This window comes from Protopterus annectens, chromosome 8.part0 (genome assembly GCF_019279795.1).
Source record: "Protopterus annectens isolate FY-2018-M chromosome 8.part0, PAN1.0, whole genome shotgun sequence".
Lineage (NCBI taxonomy): Eukaryota > Metazoa > Chordata > Ceratodontiformes > Protopteridae > Protopterus > Protopterus annectens.
The window spans coordinates 1,263,952,945-1,263,972,182 of NC_056741.1; the positions used below are offsets into that span (position 1 = coordinate 1,263,952,945).

At 42.2% G+C, this 19,238-nt stretch overlaps 1 protein-coding gene across 1 annotated transcript in view; it reads left to right on the forward strand.

Annotated features, from left to right (window-relative positions):
* Positions 1-19,238, forward strand: part of LIPE (lipase E, hormone sensitive type) — a 233,382-nt gene that overhangs the window by 36,128 nt on the left and 178,016 nt on the right. The window contains exons 4-5 of the mRNA XM_044079418.1: positions 3,924-4,068; positions 5,133-5,360. Coding sequence (XP_043935353.1) covers positions 3,924-4,068; positions 5,133-5,360 — 373 coding nt within the window. The remainder of the gene's footprint in view (positions 1-3,923; positions 4,069-5,132; positions 5,361-19,238) is intronic.

Here is a 19,238-nt window from a genome sequence, read left to right on the forward strand (position 1 = left end):
TGTTTGGCAACAAAGCAGAAGTAGTTCTTAAAAAGATGGTGGAAAAAGCTAAGTCTATGCAAACTGTTAAATATTTCCTGCAAGTACAGTCTCCCAGATTTAGTAGGCATTGGCCTTCTAAGAATTGGTCCTTTTCTGTCTCTTCCAGGCCTTCTCAGTCCAAACCCAGAAATAGCAGACCCACCTAGGTTACAGTCTCAAGGTACTCACAGGCCTAAGCAGTGGGGGGCTCCCACTTCCAAAGCTGGAAGTAGTAAGACACCCGCCTATGGAACAATGTCACAATGACTTAACCTTAAACCTTCCAAGCCCTGCTCAACTGCCTGCTCCCTTAGGAGGAAAGATCACCCTGCATGCAAAAAAACTGAGAACTCATTACCCAGGATAAATGGGTTTTAAATATAGTTTTCCAAGGATACAGATTCCACTTCCACACCTTATCAACCCCAAACGGTTGGCCAGACCTACCCCCAAACCAGTGGGCAGAGGCCCAACAGCAGGTTCTCTCTCTCCTAAGTATCAAGGCTATTCACCCTGTCCCAGCAGAAGAAAGGGGACAAGGTTTTTACTCAAGACTTTTCCTGGTACCCAGAAAAGACCGCTCCTGGCGTCCTATCCTGGACCTCTCTAGTCTAAACACCTTTTTGGTAATCCCAAAGTTCACAATGCTAACACTTCATCAGCTGTTTACTATGCTAGGCAAAGATGCCTGGTTGGCAACCTTGGACTTAAAGGAAGCTTACCTGCTTATTCCAATAAGGGAATCTTGCAGGAAATACCTACGCTTCAGAGCAGGCTCCATGCACTATCCGTTCTCTGCACTTCCCTTTTGCTTATCTACTGTGCCCAGGGTATTCACAAAGTGTCCAGCTCCAGTCATTGCATTTTGCAGGCAAAGAAATATTAAAATATACCCATACCTGGACGATTGTCTAATTCAGGCAGAAAGCCAGGACATGCTACTAAAACATCTGGCATTTGTAAAGAAATTGCTAACCTCACTGGGGTACACCATAAATGAAAAGAAATCTCATCTAGTACCCTGCCAACAAATTGTATTCATGGGAACAAGCTTGAACACAACTTCCCAGATGGCTTAACTCATGCCAGAGAAACAAGTTTATTTGACAGCCTACTTCAAACTACTGGCCAGAAAGACCCAGCTATCTGCAAGGAAAATCCTGCAAGCCCTGGGGTTCATGGCCTCTTGCATTCTGCTAATTCCATATGCAAGACTGCATATGAGGAAACTACAGTGGTATCTAAAAAGCCTATGGTGTCAACATTCTCAGGACCTGGAATCAATGAATTCCTATCATTCCTTGTATAAAGACAGAGTTCCTTTGGTGGGCAGAGGCCTGCTACCACAACAAGGGGCTCCCTTTCACTCTACCCCCTGCCGCCCAAACCGTAACAACAGATGCATCAGACTACACATGGAGGGCTCACTTGGCAGGGCAGTGCATTCAGGGCAAATGGAACCAGAGTCAGATGCATCAGCATATCAGTCAAAAAGAAATGTTAGCTGTACAGAATTCCGTGACAGCCTTCAAGGACCACATTCTTCCAGGACAATTATTGGTAAGGACAGACAACACCACTGTTATGTGGTACATAAACCAGCAGGGGAAGCCATTCGTACCCTCTCTGCAGACTATCCATGGCTCTGTGGAACACAGCCTTGAGCTACCAAGTGCACCTACAAGCTCAATTCCTGCCAGGCAAGTTAAATTCACTGGCAGACGACCTAAGCAGAAATCTCATTGACCCACACGAGTGGAAACTGGAACCAATGATATTCAACCTTTTGAGAAATAAATGGGGGAATCCAGAGATAGACCTGTTTTCCTCCCCTCAGAACTACCAATTGGACAGATTCTGCACAAGGACTCCCCACAGTCAAGCTTGGAAATGGATGCCCTGTCCATCACCTGGGAAAGCCTCTCAGTTTATGCCTTTCCCCCTGTGCCTCTCCTCTCAAAAGTTCTGCTAAAGATCAAACAGGACAAACCAAGGACAATACTTATTGCACCAGACTAGCCACGCCAGCACTGGTACCCCCCTTTTGCGCAGTATGTCACTGCTGGAACCATGGCACCTGCCTCAGACCCCCTTCCCTGCTGTCCCAGCAGGAGGGCCAGATTCTGCACCCTCAGCTTCAAACCCTGAACCTTGCAGCCTGGCTAATTCCCTGAGCATCCCTCATTAAGCAGGTGCTAGATGTCATTCTGGAGGCAAGGAGACCTAATACTAGAAAATCCTATGCTGAAAAGTGGACAAGATATTGTTCCAGGAGCCAGTCTTGGGGGATGGGCACAAAGGTACCCAGCTTACTGCATATTCTTCAGTACCCAACAGAGTTGCTCCACAAGAGCCTTTCCTTCTCGTCAATTAAAATTCATTCCTCTGCCTTTTCAGCATATTATAATACGGAGCCACCCCTCTTCTCTCACCCCCTGCTAAAGCAATTCCTCAGACGAGCCAAAAATTGAAGACCACCCAGGAGAGCTCCTACTCCAGCCTGGGACCTCAACTTTGTATTGGAAAAGCTCACTCTGCCTCCAGCTGCAACTGCAGTGTTGAAATTCCTTTCTTGGAAAGCCACCTTCCTTCTAGCCATCAGTTCAGCAAGAAGAGTGTCTGAATTACAGGCCCTCGTGGCAGTGGAGCCCCTTCATCATCTTCCATGCAGACAGGGTGTCCCTCAGGACCAATCCTTCCTTTATGCCCAAGGTGGTGTCTAGTGTGGCCCTTAATCAGTCCATTCATTTGCCTACTTTTTTCCCAAATCCATAAAACAAAGGGGAACGAATACTGCACTCTTTGGACGTGCACAGACTACTTAGATTTTATTTGGACAGGACTAAGCCACTCAGAAAATCTGAACAGCTGCTTGTTGGCTTTGCTGCAGGGGCAGAGGGGAAGGCCATTTCAAAGCAAACCATTTCTAAACCATTTCCCCACAGGGGATAAGATCACATTCCACCTGGGCTGCATCTACCTCTAAAGCCTTTCTCAGAGGTGTCCCTACCAGGGACATAGCTCTGTACATACCTTCACCAAGCATTACCACATGTCTATTTTTTCTAAATCCAGAGCTGGTTTTGCCACTGCAGTCTTGCAGGGCTTAATAGCTGGTCCTAATGCTCTCTAACGTCCTCCTCCCTTCCTTTGCTTTGGGAATCGACCCAAATGTAATGACTGCAACAGTGAAACACGAAGAACATAGTACAGTTGTGTACACTTACCATAAATGTAGATGTTGGAGTGTATTCACTGTTGCAGTCCTGGTTACCCTCCCTCTAGCTCCCTGACTTCTCTTGGCTATACCTTTCTTCTGGTTTAGTGTATTTCTGCTTTCTGGTGTATTTGCTTTTTGTTGGAGATGTAACCTAACATATAATTGCTTCCCATTATGGGGGCACCTGACATCTGGGTTAAGAAAAACTGATGTAATGGCATCAGCTGCATGTTTTATACCCCTGACGACCTGACGTCATGGAAGAAGAGACAGCATCCGACGCAGGGATCCAAGACTTTGATATTCAGGCCGGCTGAGGGCTACCTGCAGGCAGATAACCCAAATGTAATTACTGCAACAGTGAATACACTCGAACATCTACATTTATGGCAAGTGTACACAACTGTACTTTAGCTTTATCTCACCTTGCTACTAGTGAAAGAAGAGAATGTTGGTTGCTATGTCCAGAAAGTATAAGTTACACACCTGGGCTTAATGGACACAGCAGGAATGAAAAGTATTTGTCACACTTAAAAGCAGTTAGAGTCCTCGTTTGGTTGTCTCAGTTAAAGATTTGTGAAGAAGTTGTGTTTCTTTGATGTCGTCATGTTTTTCAAAAGTATCAGTTTTTATAAGTAGGAGTACCTGCTGTAACTTTCCTTTCCTTTCTTTTTCCTTATAGCCATACTTAAAAACCTGGACCTGTGATCTTGACATGCCGATCCTGTCTGTTGATTATTCTCTTGCACCAGAAGCACCTTTCCCCCGAGCTCTGGAGGAGTGTTTCTTTGCCTATTGCTGGGCAGTCAAGAACTGCCATCTTTTGGGTAAGTATGAGAATTCGTTATTGAATAACTTCTGTCACTGCTGTAAATTGAGGAGTGTTGTTGCTTCTTTGCAGTTTCTTGTAGAGTTCTGTGAAACTGTATGCTTGGTATATAGCAACTTAAAAAAAAAAAATACCCCCTGCTGGTGGCAGTGGGATACTTACTGTACCCATCTCTGATTGTGGGAAGTTTAGCATACACTGCTGTTGCTGTCTAGTAACTGTTTAATACTGCTAGTCTGTAACGGTATCTTACACATTTGGTCCCTCTCCACCTGCCAATATGACAACTGTGTCGCAGCTTGATAGCCTGTTTCACAGTCAGCATTTTTTCCCACAGTGGCAGTCCAAGACATTTCCTTAGTGTACCATACCATTGGCTGTGGGTATGTGAATGCCATTATTTCCCGTCTTAATCCTGACAACACTTGTATAACATTATAGCCATCTTTGTATATCCTTGTGAAGTATTTCTAGTCTTTCTACATTCTAGAGATTATTGAGTTGGTTCTCAGTATGTCTTCAGTGGTGCAGGTGAGATACCGTCATTCTTCATAGTAGTAATGAGATTCGCTTTCTTCTGGCTGCATATGTTGTCAGAAGCAATGTAAGATTTAGAAGGACATGATGTAATCTTTTATTGGAACAGAATGGCTATCAAAGATGACAGATCTGACTCTTTTCTTTTGATTATAGAAGCTCTTCTGGGTATAAATTGTTTTGCCTGATAAGATGGATGCGCAGTCTTTTTGTATGAGGCGTACATTTTTATTCCATCCATTTACCATTCATGAGATATTGATGTCAGTATGTTTCCATGGCCCCTAGCTAGGCAAGATGTCATCCAGTTTTAATATTTCATGAGTGGAGAATGGAATATAGCCAGTATGTTTCCATGTACCCTATCCTGGTAAGACCAGTTTTTGTAAGTGAGATTCAGCCATTGTTTGTCAGAGCACCTTTACTATCTTCAGTGCAGGGAACAGAATTTCCATTTTTATAATCGTTCTTGGAGTATACGTCCTGTCCTGTTTTAACATGTGTTTTCACATTTCGGGTTTCCAGGTTCTACAGGAGAAAAAATCTGCTTGGCAGGAGACAGTGCTGGTGGTAATCTTTGTATTACTGTGTCCATGCGTGCAGCTGCATATGGGGTAAGAATTCCAGATGGGGTAATGGCAGCGTATCCTGCCACTTTGTTGCAAGCAACTGCATCACCTTCCCGACTTCTGACATTGATGGATCCATTGCTTCCTCTGAGCGTTCTTTCAAAGTGCCTGAGTGCTTATGCAGGTAATTATGGAGAATATAAATGGGGGCTTCTCTAAAAGTGTATGAGCTGGTTAACTATGTCAGTAAAGCTATTTTTTTTCTCTGTACATCTAACAGCAGGTGCATTTTATCCGTCATCAGATACAGCTCGTATGGAGCACGTGCAGAGGAAAAATATTGAATGAAGTATGCTACTCTGGCTGTAGTAAATGAAGCCGTCATGCTGGCAGGGCCTTGTAATTTGGATTACATCCCAAGTTTAGTTTAGCTTGATAACACAATCCTTTGTAAGTCTGCTTTATTAATATTGTACAGGATGTCCTCAGTTGACTCCCAGACATAGAATTTAGGTTGTAACTTGATCCTTGTTGTACAGTTTCAAAACTCAACATGATAGAGTTAATTGAATTGGAGTCAGTTACTTCATGCAGTATTCATTGTAGCCTAATGTTGTTAAATGGGTGGAATGTGGGAGTCTTGACCTTCAAGTCAGATGAAGCTAAGTGTGAATCTGCTTTAAGTGCAGTAGTTCTACCCTTTGAGGAAACATGAGAGTTTACAGTCTGAGTGCCAATTAAATGGCACTTGTCTTGATATTTTGTGTTACATTGACAAATTGCAAACTGTGCCTGTTGATGTATGCAGTTGTAGATTAGTGTTTATTTTTTGTTTATATATACAAAGAAATACTAAACAGGGGTGTTTGTGCTAAATTGTGTTATAACAACAGTGTAAACTTTGAAATAGCTTGTGGCCTAGAGTTTAACAATGGATATGTTGACTGTATAAGGTCTGGTCAAACAAGGGAAGAATCTGCTATATTGTCTGCTGATGTTCTTCATCTCACATTGCTGCAGTCCTTACACTTGGGTAGTCCGCTGTCCTCCGCTGTCCTCGCCCGCAAAGATCAAGCTGACGCTGACGTTGGTCATTGCGCATTTGACTGATCGCAGAACGGTCAGGCATGAATGACGCCATTTCCTCGCATGGGTTCATGCAGATGGGTCCTGGTCGTGCCGCATTGCAGCACAGGCAAGCTTTGGCTCTGAAATTTTTCGAGTTGGGAGTTTCAGACCGAGGGAAATTTTATTTTCTGGAATACAGATCTATCCTTATTTGGACGATTGCCTGATTCTGGCTCAAGGAAGGAATAAGCTTTTCATCATTTACTATGTGATAGCAGTGCTACATTGGATCTAAATAAAACGAAATAAAGTCCAGTCTAGTACCCTCCTCAGGACATGTGCTTGGGTGTGAGACTGAACACAGCATCCCAGAGGCCTTTTTGACCCCGACAACAAAAGAATCTTTCCTTTACTTTCATCAGTTGTCTCAGTCCAGGCTGACTGCAAGCGACAGTCCTCAAGCCTTGGGGTTCATGGCACTATTCTGGTGCTCTAATGCCAAACTGCATATGAGGAAGCTACACTGGTATCTCAAAAAATGCTGGGACACAGCACTGCAGGATTTGGACACTGTCATTCAAATAATACCTTGTATCTACAAAAGGAATTGTTGTGAATGTCAACAAGGGACCTCTGTGACCTGGCCAGAGGCGTAGCCAGATTCTAACGACAGATGCCTCAGACAAAGCTTGGGGAGCCTAATTTGAATGGAATGGAAGTACAAGACAAGTATCTGCCAGACTACAACACATCTACATACATACTTGAAAGAGATGTTATAGTCCAGTTTGCATTAATAGCTTTCAAGGATTTCTCTTTTCCAGGGCAGGTGTTGATTCTAACAGACAACACAACTGTCATGTGGTACATCAACAAGGAATTAAAGTTTTTATCAAAGTTTTTATCATTTTTTTTGTTGGCCACATCTCTACTCTGCAAGTTTTGTTTTGAGCAGGCCCATGGCGTATGGTTGAGCTTTTCTTAATTTTCCATAAGGATAGGGTATGCACACTTTAGATGTACACAGGCAGTTGCGATATTATTTGGACAGAACCAAAGGGTTCAGGCAGTCTCAGCAGTTATTTGTTTTTGTTTTGAGTTCAGGCAAGCCTGTGTCAAAACAAACTATTTCTAAGTGGGATTGGGTTTGCATTGCTTCTCGTTATTCCCCATCATGGCAAGTGGGAGGATTCCAGCTGGGATTAGGCCTCATTCCACTAGGGCTACTGCCACTTGACAGCTTTTTGAGGGGTGGCAACTATGATATTTTAGGCAGCTACTTTGAGTTCAGCATACTTCTAGGCATTATCGCCACCACACCACTTTACTCTAGGGCTGGTTTTGCCACTTGCTGTTTGCAGGGCATTTGGCAGCTCCTGTTTCCTCATAGCTCTGGCCATCCTCTCTACCTCTTCTGCTTTGGGATTCTACCCATCTTCGATGGTGGTTATGGTAGGTGAAAACTCCTTTTTCCTATCCTGGAGGACTAACTTTTATTACCTACCAAAGCATGACCCTTTGTGGATTTGGGAGCCAGAGATTTTTGGGTTTTTTCTGTAGAAATGGATGGGGGTACGACTGATATAAGGATGATGCATGCATAACTTCATGGATAGATAGATATTTTTGGGCAGCCTCATTGACTTGTATCTTCCACCTCTAACATAATACCCGATGTGAGGTAGGATGTAGTATTTACTATCCAAGCTAAGCAAGTAAACAGCCAGAGGGTTATGCATGATGATTAATTGTAAGAGGACAGTAGGTAGAGAAGTAAAACAGAAGTTACCAAATCTCACATCCAGCCAGAAGCAGGACAGAAGTGTAATTTTATATTTTGAAGCCTGTCAACATGAGTATGATGTACTGTGGTAATTTTGTTATGTTATGGCATGCAGTAATGCATTAGCTGGTATGTCCTACCTGTACATGTGATGGTATTCTGGTGGATGTGTCATATCAGCTATATGTTTATTCATGATATTTTGTGATAACACTAGCAGCTGTCTTTAGTCAGAACATGTGATTTTACATGAGCAGTTGTCCCATATAGTGGTGATAAAAGCTGTCCTGTCAACTACATGATGTATGTTTGTAGTATTTTTTCAGGCTATGTAGCAGTCCTCAATGAATACATAATGAGATGTTTGGATTTGCATCATGCTGCCTGTCAGTACGTGATTGCATGTATTGTTTTTTTTTTTTTGTTTGTTTTGTTTTTCTTTTTCTGAAGGTTTGTCTACCTAGCTACATGGTAATACATCATGTGTTTTGTTGTAGTGTTTAAGTGATGCACCCATAGCTGTGTTCTACCACAACATAGAGTTGTACATGAGCAATTGCATCCCATGTGATACATACTTGGTTGCTGTGTCCTTGTAACCATGCAATTTTATATTTAAGAAATAAGCACTTGTGGGATTGTGGATTGTACAGTATTTATAAATCACTTGTAGGGCTTTAACCATAAGAGTAGAGTCTAAGCGGGAAATATTGCACAGTTTATCCCAACATTGATTATTGCTTGTATTACCTCGTCTTATCTTCTTTCATTTTTTGATATGTAGTGCTCATTGAGTACATTATTTTGCCAAGGAAAAATTGTTGCATCATTTTTTTGCAAGTTAACTTTATTTGGGATTTTTTGGGGGGGTTGTAAGTTTAATAACAGAACACAACATGCTCTAATGGAGTAAACAGTAAATGCCATCTTTATTAATATTACATTATGGGAAACCTTCAAAAATGTTTCAAGTGATGACGCTTCTGTGTGTGTGTGTGTGTGTGTGTGTGTGTGTGTGTGTGTGTGTGTGTGTGTGTGTGTGTGTGTGTGTGTGTGTGTGTGTGTGTTCATAGGTAGGTACTAGACTATCAGCCCTAGGCCTATACAAGCCCAGCCAAAAAGGTACCTTGGCTTTTGCCACACAAGAAAATTATTTTCCTGTGCCACTGTTGAGCAGAGCCACAGAGGTGATCCCTGGGGTGAATTTCCTATTTCCCATCCGATCCTCAAGATTTTTCTTGAAGAGTGCTAATGAGGAGCTTTGTTTGATATAGATAGGTAGTTTATTCCAGAGTATGGGAAGTCTCTGGGACAGGAATCTATCCCTCCGGCATGTTCTGTTTATTGTGGTGACAAGGTTTAGGTCCTTAGAGCGTGTTGCTATCATTTGGTTGAATGTGAGTTTCATCTAAAGCCAGTTGAGCTAAGAAAAATGGTTGAAAGTTAGTTTAGTTGAGTGACAAATTGGTTGAAATTTAGTTTCACTAGATGTGGCATAACTGCATATATTCCCATAATACAGAAGTGGGAGTGTGTAGAAGTGTATGAAGTAGCTTTAGCTGGTGCTTGTGGTTACCTGTGCATAGTCACTGCTGATGTAGTTTATGTATGTGCGCTGGCACTGATTCCCTCTATACATAGTCACTGCTAATGTGGTTTATGTATGTGTGCTGGCACGGATTCTGTCTGTACATAGTCGCTGGTGATGTTTATGTATGTGCGCTGGCACTGATTCCCTCTATACAGTCACTGCTGATATGGTTTATGTATGTGCGCTGGCACTGATTCCCTCTGCACATAGTCACTGCTGTTGTGGTTTGTGTGTGTGTGCTGGCACTGATTCCCTCCATACATAGTCACTGCTGATGTGGTTTATGTATGTGCGCTGGCAGTGATTCCGTCCGTAGAGAATTGTCGGTTTTCTACAGTTATTCTACTTGGAATTTAGTATATTTAAGTAAGGGGGTGTGGGGGTCAAATGATTGAAGAGGGGCTTGCCCCCTTGCAAGAACACTGTTTTTGAAAAGTTTTCCCTTTGTTTATGATAGTTTGTTTGTGTCTTTCGGCTTTTCCCAGTTAGGAGTCGCCACAGCAGAACTCTGGTCCGCTAATGATTGGCAGTAGATTTTTAGTACCGGCTTGCCAGGCCTGACGCACAACCTTCAATGAAGGTACGGCCAGTCACGCATGTCTCCACGCAGAAGACGCTCTAGCTAAGAATCGAACCGGACAGCGTCTTACTGTGAGGCGACAACGCTACCGCAGCACCAGTTATTTCAAATTAAAATGTGTTTCAGTGAAATTGCCTTTTAACCATTTTAATTGTGTAATTTGCCTTTAACTGAAGTCATTCAACCAGTTGTGCTGTAATTTAATTTTCGTCTGATGTATGTATGTATGTATGTGTGTGTATATATAATATATATATATATATATATGTATGTATATGTATATGTGTATATATATATATGTATATATATATATATATATATATATATATATATATATATGTATACAAGCGCTATAGAATCCAGAAAGTTCAAAATACTGAAAACTCAAAATCCTGAAAACACACAGGATACCAACACTCACTATATTCCAGCACAAGTACATACAGAAACATATTACCCTTCAACTATATGCAGGGGGGCAAGCCCCCCCTGCACCCCCACACCCCTGTTGCTTATTATAACTCCAAGATTGCACTTCACTACACTAAGTGCAATCTTGGAGTTGATATATTTAAGTAGCAGGGGGACTTGCCCCCTGCTTATACTTGAACAACAGTAATATAGTTTGTGTTTTATTTGTTTCTGTATGTACTTGTGCTGAAATATATTGAGTGTTGGTATCCTGTGTGTTTTCAGGATTTTGAACTTTCAGGATTTTGGTCTCGGGATTTTGGTCTTTCAAGATTCTGTAGCACTCCTCCCTCCCTCTCTCTCTCTCTCTCTATATATATATATATATATATATATATATATATATATATATATATATATATATGAGTATATTTTGATTTATCAAGATACAAAATCAGCAGCAATGGCATGATCAATACCAGTGTTTTTAAAATCAGCATATCAACAAAATCACAAAATTATGAAAAAGATTGCAAAAGAAGGCATGCGGCTTCCATTTGTGATCTGATCACCAGAACCCCACCACACATTTAGAAACATTTTGAAAAATTAGTGTTATGGAAAGGGATTTTCAAAGGTAAGGTGCAGGAGCAGTATTTTAGGCAAAGGTAAGGTGCAGGAGCAGTATTTTAGGATTAGCAGGCATCCGGAAGGTTGACAGAGTTTCGGCTATTCTGCACCGTCTTAGTAATACCTCCTTAACTGTAAGCCTAAGCCTGCACCTTACTTTTGAAATCCCCTGTCTGTAGCACATTAAATCTATACCCTCACTTAACCTAATCCGTGTACACTCGCACAAATAATCCCGCCGCCTCAGAATATCTGAACATTTTAACATTAGTATTCCAAACCAACACTTGACTTACAACATGCATACAATATTAGGTTTTCTAAAAGCTTAAAACTTTACTGAATAGCACACTCAACCATATTTCTTAGATATTCACTCTATCAATGAGCAGGTTTTTCAGTGGAATGAATGTTTAATTCTCTTCATTTCCTGTAAGATGTTCAGCCAAAGCACTTGTAGTTACTTTTTGTAATGTATTTTAATTTTTCTGTATAAAAATAGTTAAAGCTGTACTACCAAGTAAACCACATAACTAGTGCTACATATACAAAAGTCCTTTTAAAAAGTATGTGTTATAACTGTGACTGAATGTGTAAAGTTTTGCTGTGTTTACAAACTGGACATCTGCTACTGTGATTAATTTTTTTGCACAATCACACTGCTAGTACATCTTTGGTGAGATATTTGGGCATTAGAGTATGCTTCTGTGGGTTATACTGGTGAGTAGACAAAATGTGATTATGGACCACATACTCTTTCAACTACCCAATGTTTTCAATCAGGCTCAAATAACAGACGAATCTGTAGCATATTAGTCATAATTTTTTAGGTTGAACCTGGTTATCTAATTTTTACTTTGAACTAAATGAATTTGCAGAGTCTGCCTGCTACATCGTCACTTGGGTAGCTTAGCAGTAATGTTATCATTATGGAATTATTCACTGTTGGCACTGATTAACTGCTGAGCTCTGATGTATTGCTCTAAGTAAATTTCTTGTACCATCATTGGCAAATTTTGGCACATAAAAGAGCGTCATTGTCTATTGGTTTACTCTAAATTAGTATTGCATACACACATATATTTCAGGCATTGGTAATGCCTTTCTAGCATGCCAATATACCAAAAGTCATTCCCATAATAAATGTCCAACTTATTCGTAAAAGCATCTGAACTAGTTAGTGCTTGCTTTAATGTAATTTTATAGTCCGTTCCATTCATTGGCTGCTCTCTGAAGGAACCAATTAGTACATCTCTCATTCCTGTATAGAAGTATCAGTGGCACACCAGGTATCATACTTGCCATTTGTTCAGAAGGCTTTAGGTTCAGTTCCCACAGCAGGTATGTTGATTACCAACAATGAGGAGTATGTTGTCTTTCGGATTAGACATTAAAGCAAGGCCATTTCTGCTCAAGTTTGTGGTAGCTCAGGTGAATGTAAAAGATCCCACAATATCAGTCAAAAAGAGTAGGGGAAGTTCCTCAATGCCCTGGCCAAATTTTCCCTAGTAGTATTAATAGCATTTCAGGTCTTCCCTGAAAAGAGACTACTAGCCTAGTGAGACTAATCTGGATCTTCTTCATAGATTATCTGATTCTTCTCTGACACTTTTTGATAATCCCAAACTTTCACAGAAGTAGTCGTTTCTAAGTGGCCAATATACCTGAATAAGGTCTCCCTTTAAATATTCGTATGATACACTGTAACAGTTCAGATATTTTAGTCTTCAGTAATAACTTAAAGTTTCACATTTGTGAATGCCCTTGGTATATTTCCATTGTACTCTTTCCAGTTTACTCATGCTTGTTTTTTAGTAGGTTTCTAGATTGTTGTTCCATACTTAAGTTACATTACACACAAAGTAATCATTGGTTTGATTTTCTAGCCTTTATAAATATTTTTGTATAACCTATAATTGTATCACTCATTAACCAGTTGGTTGATATGATTAGATAATGCAAAGGTGGATCTACCCATATACCTAGATCCTTTAATGAATCTACAGATTCAACAAATCCTTTCTCATCCTGCTCCTCCTGCCAGACTGATTCTGCAGGCTCTGGGTTCCATGGCAGCATCTATAGTTTCAGTCCCCTTAGCATGTTACTATACGCAGGTTCTGCAATTAACTCTAGTTGTGTAATGGTCTATTCAGCAGCCCTACTCCCATCCAGTCAGACTCGCTCAGTTATGCAGAAACCATATTCAGTTGTGGAAGCATCTGGGTGAGACTCTCATAGATCGCCCCTTTGTTCGGTCTCCTGCTGTAACTACAGTAAGCATGGACTTCTCCCAACTGGGGTGGGGAGGGGGGAGTGTTAAGGAAAGGACAGTCCAAGGTATGTGGCCCCCCAAGAGATCAATTTGCATGTCAATATCCTGGAGATAAAACCAGTCCTTCTAGCATTGCATGCTTTTCAGGATGTTCTCCCTCTAGGGTACATTGCGATTCAAACCAATAAACATGTCTGTAGTCTGATACTTTAGCAATCAAGGTGGAACTCAGTCTTACCACCTCTGTCGAGAAGCTGTGAGTGTGTGGCAATGGGTGATCTCCTCCAACCACTTTCAAGTGGTAACACACATCCCCAGGAGATCCAAAGTATTTGTGGACAAACTCAGCAGGACCATTCTGATGACTCACGAGTGGTCTCTCAGTCAGTCAATGGAGGAGGAAATTTTCCGTCAATGGGGTCAACCTTGCTGCGACCATTCTCCCTCTCCCCACAACAACAGATGCAGCAGGTACCCTGATTCCCTCTTGGGGGCGTCACAGAGAAATGCTTTAGTCCACACTTGGCCCTCCATTCTTCTTTTATACTTATCCCCCAGTACCTCTAATTACAAAATTCGTAAAGCTAGACATTTGAAGAGCTCCGTTATCCTTGTTGTACCCATCTGGCCTCACTAGGTCTGGTTCCCCTTCCTTTGGTTTCATTTTTGTTATCATGCTTGGATACTGATCCCCATCCAGACCTTCTTTCACATTCCTCAGGGGTAAAACATTACAGCAGAAACGGATTTAAAATTCCTGTCTTGGAAAACAGCCTTTAAAGTTGCTATTAATTCTGCTGAAAGGATTTCTGAACTCTAGGCTCTTTCTTCAAAAGCTTTTTACATTATTTTTCATAAAGACAGGATTACCTTAAGAATCAATCCTTCCTTACTACTAAAAGTGGTCCTGAATCAAATAAATCAAACCATTCATTTTCCAGTCTTCTTTCCAAAATTTTCAGCCAAGGGTGAATACATGCTACATCTCTTAGATATGTAGATAGACAATTATATTTATACTTGCACAGAACAAAAGAGTTCAGAAAAATGGACCAACTGTGTTTCTTTCACCCACTGAGCTGGGTTCTGCATTTTCTGAAGTTTCATTGGCCATATGGATTATAGGTTCATAGGTTCATACTAGGCTATCTGCCCTAGGGCATTTATAAGCCTAGCCAGAGTGTGTTTGGCTTTCGCCACCCATTTTAAATTAATTTTGCTATGCCCTTTTTCGAGGTTAGTATACATTTCTCGGAATTATTCTCAACAAGGCCTCTGTCCTTACTAAAACCACGTAAGGCCCATTCAACTAGATCCATGGACACATCATCTGCTTTCTGGTCTAGAATTTCCATTGATTCTATTTGTGCAGCAGCCATCTGGTCTAATGTTCATACCTTCATTACCTATTACAAATTGGACATAATTTCCAGAAACAAAGCTGCTTCCGGTTCAGCAGATGTTCTTCGTGTTTCACTGTTGCAGTCATTACATTTGGGTAATCTGCTGGCAGGTTGCCCTCAGTCGGCCTGAATAACAAAGTCTTGGGTCCTGCGTCGGTTGCTGTCTCCTCTTCCATGACGTCAGGGGTATAAAACATGCAGCCGATGCCATTTTATTCAGTCTTCCTTGCCACACGGTGCCCGAAGCAGAAGCAGTTAGCAAGTGCTGTTCGGCCGACTCCTGAAATTTTCCACTCGAGTTTCAGAATCAAAGTCTTCAAACTAAAGCCAAGTACCCCATTGGGGAAACTTTTTCTTGCTCCTTACCGATGTCAGTAAAAGTTAATAATTGCATTACTTGTAGGAAGCAAATACCTCATAAAGATTTTAATTTGTACTGTATTCCTTGCCTAGGCCCAGATCAATAATGTGCCTTGCTGTCGGTTTTGTGCTAGATTTAACCAACGCAGTATTAAGCATTGGTATATTTTTACTTCTAAATATTTTGGATCAAGATTTAATTATCCTGAAATGTCGTGGGTTAGCAGTCCGACTACCGGAGTTCACAAAAAACGCAAAGAAAAAGACAGACAGACCGTCGAGGTCCAAAACCGACGAAGCTTCTCCTAAGCCAGTCGCCGGTTCACTGTTACTCGGTGAGGTGCTTTCGCAGCCCCTGATACCCGCTACTTTTGAGTCACAGGCCTCTACTGAGACCCATTCGGAGTCCGCTATGCCACGAGATTCTGAGTATTGAACCCGCGGATATCTCTCCCTTCGATGGGTCCAGAGCCGCTGAGCAGGCACCGGCTTCCAAGGGTGTTTTCAGGCCTCAACATTTTTATATTAAACCAACACCAGCCTCAAAAACATCTTCTATGTCTAAAAAACTGATGCATGAGCCATGTGCTCAGGCCCCTATGCCTAAAAAACAGATGATCAAAATGGCTGAGGACTTAATTACCTTGATCAGGGGTTCCCGACCCCCCCTGCTAAGAGGCCTTGGCAAGGCACTGATTATGAATCTTCAGATCAGGTTTCCATTTCTTCTGATTCCTCTTCTGATCAGGAATTTTCTGTTCCACCCTATGAGGATTCTGATGCAGAGGAATCCATCCCATCTGCATCTCCTCTGGAGGATTACTCTTTTGGAGAGACTTTGCATACTTTAAGGGAACATTTTCACTGGGAGAGTCAGGACTTCTCTGAATAAAAAAAGAGGCTTAGGAATTTCCTTCTTCCACAGCATAGGCCTTTGGCAATACTTCCTGTATTAGACATTGTTGATGTGTTTTCGGAATCAAGCATGGCTCCTGATTCCCTACCTCCGGCTCCTAGTAAGCCAGACAGATATTACAGGGTTCCTGACTCCCACAAATTTCTATTCAAAAATCCTGCTGCTGATCCTGAGACTATTTCACAGGGTCCCAAGGGTGTAAAGGCCTCTACAGCAAAAAATCCTGCCCCCTCTGATAGAGATTCCAGGGCGTTGGGTAGATGGGGAAAGAAGGTTTATACGTCTGCAACCTTGGCAATCAGGGCCTTAAACTGCCAGTTTCATATGCTTAAATATCAACAGCATGTAATGGGCTTACTGAAACAGAAGATGTTGATTTCTGATTGTGTGGAAAATAGAGTTTCAGGAATTATTGCATTCAGCAGAACAGGTTGGAAAGCATACTTTGCAGTGTGGGTTTGATTCTTTGAAGACCTCTTGCAGGGCCGCAGTTACTGGATCTGTGATTAGAAGGCATGCCTGGCTCAAGGAGCAAAAGCTGCCTGATCATGTTAAAGCTAAATTGTTGGATACCCCCTTGCAGCATGATACTCTGGTAAGAAGGCAGAAGAGGTTTTAAAGAAAATGGAAGACAAAGCTAAATCTATGCAAACTGTAAAAGATTTCTTGCAAGTGCAGCCACCCAGGTTCAGTAGGCACTGGCCTACTAAAAATTGGTCCTTTCCTGTATCCAACAGAGCCACTCAAGGCAAATCCAGACGATCAAAAGCCTCCAGATACCAATCGCAGGGTTCTTACAGGTCAAAGCAATGGGGTGCCTCTACCTCCAAATCTGGAGGAAACAAAGCACAACCCTACAGTAAGCAGTCTCAGTGACTTTCCTCTACCTTCACCAAGCACTTACCTTTTGGCAGCCCCCTTGGGGGGAAAACTAGCACTTCATGCACAAAATTGGCAGTTAATTACTCAGGACAAGTGGGTATTAAACATAGTATCCTAGGGATACAGATTTCATTTCCATACTTTGCCAATTCCAAACGGATGGCCAGATCTGCCACAAAATCAGTGGGCAGAGGCTCAAAAACAAGTTATGTCCCTCATGGATATGGGGCTATTCAACCAGTACCAGAAAAGGAAAAAGGACAAGGCTTTTATTCAAGACTTTTCCTGGTACCCGGAAAAGACCATGCCTGGCGTCCAATACTGGACTTATAGATTTTGAGCACGTTCCTGGACATTCCAAAATTCAAAATACTGACTTTACAACAGCTACTGCCTATGCTGGGCAGGAACGCTTGATTAGTGACTCTAGACTTAAAAGAGGCATATCTGCATATCCCAATAAGGGAATCATGCAGAAGATACCTCTGCTTCAAGACAGGTTTTTTGCATTACCAATTCTCTGCACTGCCCTTTGGCTTATCTACTGTGCCCAGGGTCTTTACAAAGTGCCTGGCACCAGTAATCGCATTCTGCAGACAAAGAAGCATACAAATTTATCTTATCTGGACGACTGTCTCATTCAAGCAGAGGACAAGGACACTCTTCAACATCTGGCATTTGTAAAAAGGCTTCTAACATGCTTAGGGTACACAATAAACGAAAAGAAATCCCAACTGGTACCCTCTCAAATAATTACATTCCTGGGTGCAAGCTTGAATACAACTGCCCAGATGGCTTACCTTACGCCAGACAAAGGCAACTGACAACATACTTCAAACAAGTGGCAACAAAAACCCAGTTATCTGCAAGACAAATTCTGCAGGCTTTGGGGTTCATGGCATCCTGCATTCTACTAATTCCATATGCGAGACTGCATATGAGGAAACTTCAATGGTACCTAAAAAGTTTATGGAGTCAACATTGTCACAGTCTGGAAACAATGATTCCTCTCATTCCCTGCCTACAACAGGAGTTTCTTTGGTGGGCAGAGACATGTCACCAAAACAAGGGACTGTTATTCACTACACCTCCTGCCACCCAAACCCTAACTAAAGACGCATCAGACTATGCTTGGGGGGCCCACCTGGCGGGCAGATGCATTCCTCTCATTCCCTGCCTACAACAGGAGTTTCTTTGGTGGGCAGAGATGCCACCAAAACAAGGGACTGTTATTCACTCTACCCCCTGCCACCCAAACCCTAACTACAGACGCATTAGACTATGCTTGGGGGGCCCACCTGGCGGGCAGATGCATTCCTCTCATTCCCTGCCTACAACAGGAGTTTCTTTGGTGGGCAGAGATGTCACCAAAACAAGGGACTGTTATTCACTCTACCCCCTGCCACCCAAACCCTAACTACAGACGCATCAGACTATGCTTGGGGGGCCCACCTGGCGGGCAGATGCATTCCTCTCATTCCCTGCCTACAACAGGAGTTTCTTTGGTGGGCAGAGATGCCACCAAAACAAGGGACTGTTATTCACTCTACCCCCTGCCACCCAAACCCTAACTACAGACGCATCAGACTATGCTTGGGGGGCCCACCTGGCGGGCAAATGCATTCAGGGCAAATGGAGCCCAAAACAAATGCTTCTGCATATCAACCAGAAAGAGATACTAGCTGTTCAGAATGCTCTGACAGCCTTCAAGGATTTACTTCATCCAGGACAGCTACTGATAAAGACGGACAACACCACGGTTATGTGGTCCTTAAACAATCAGGGGGGTACACATTCCTACCCCCTTTGCAGACTAGCCATGGCATTGTGGAACTCAGCTTTGACTTACCAAATGCATTTCAAGCTCAATTCCTGCCAGGAAAACAAAATACTCTGGCAGACGACCTAAGCAGAAATCTTATGGACCCGCACAAATGGAAACTGGATCCACAAATCTTCAGCATGTTAACACAGAAATGGGGGAGCCCAGACATATATCTATTTGTCTCTCTCCAAAATTATCAGCTGGACAAATTCTGCACAAGAACTTATCACAGAAAAGCATGGAAAGTGGATGCCCTATCCTTCAGTTGGAAAAACCTATCAGTCTATGCTTTTCCCCCTCTGCTGCTTCTCTCCAAGGTCTTACTAAAAGTCAGACAG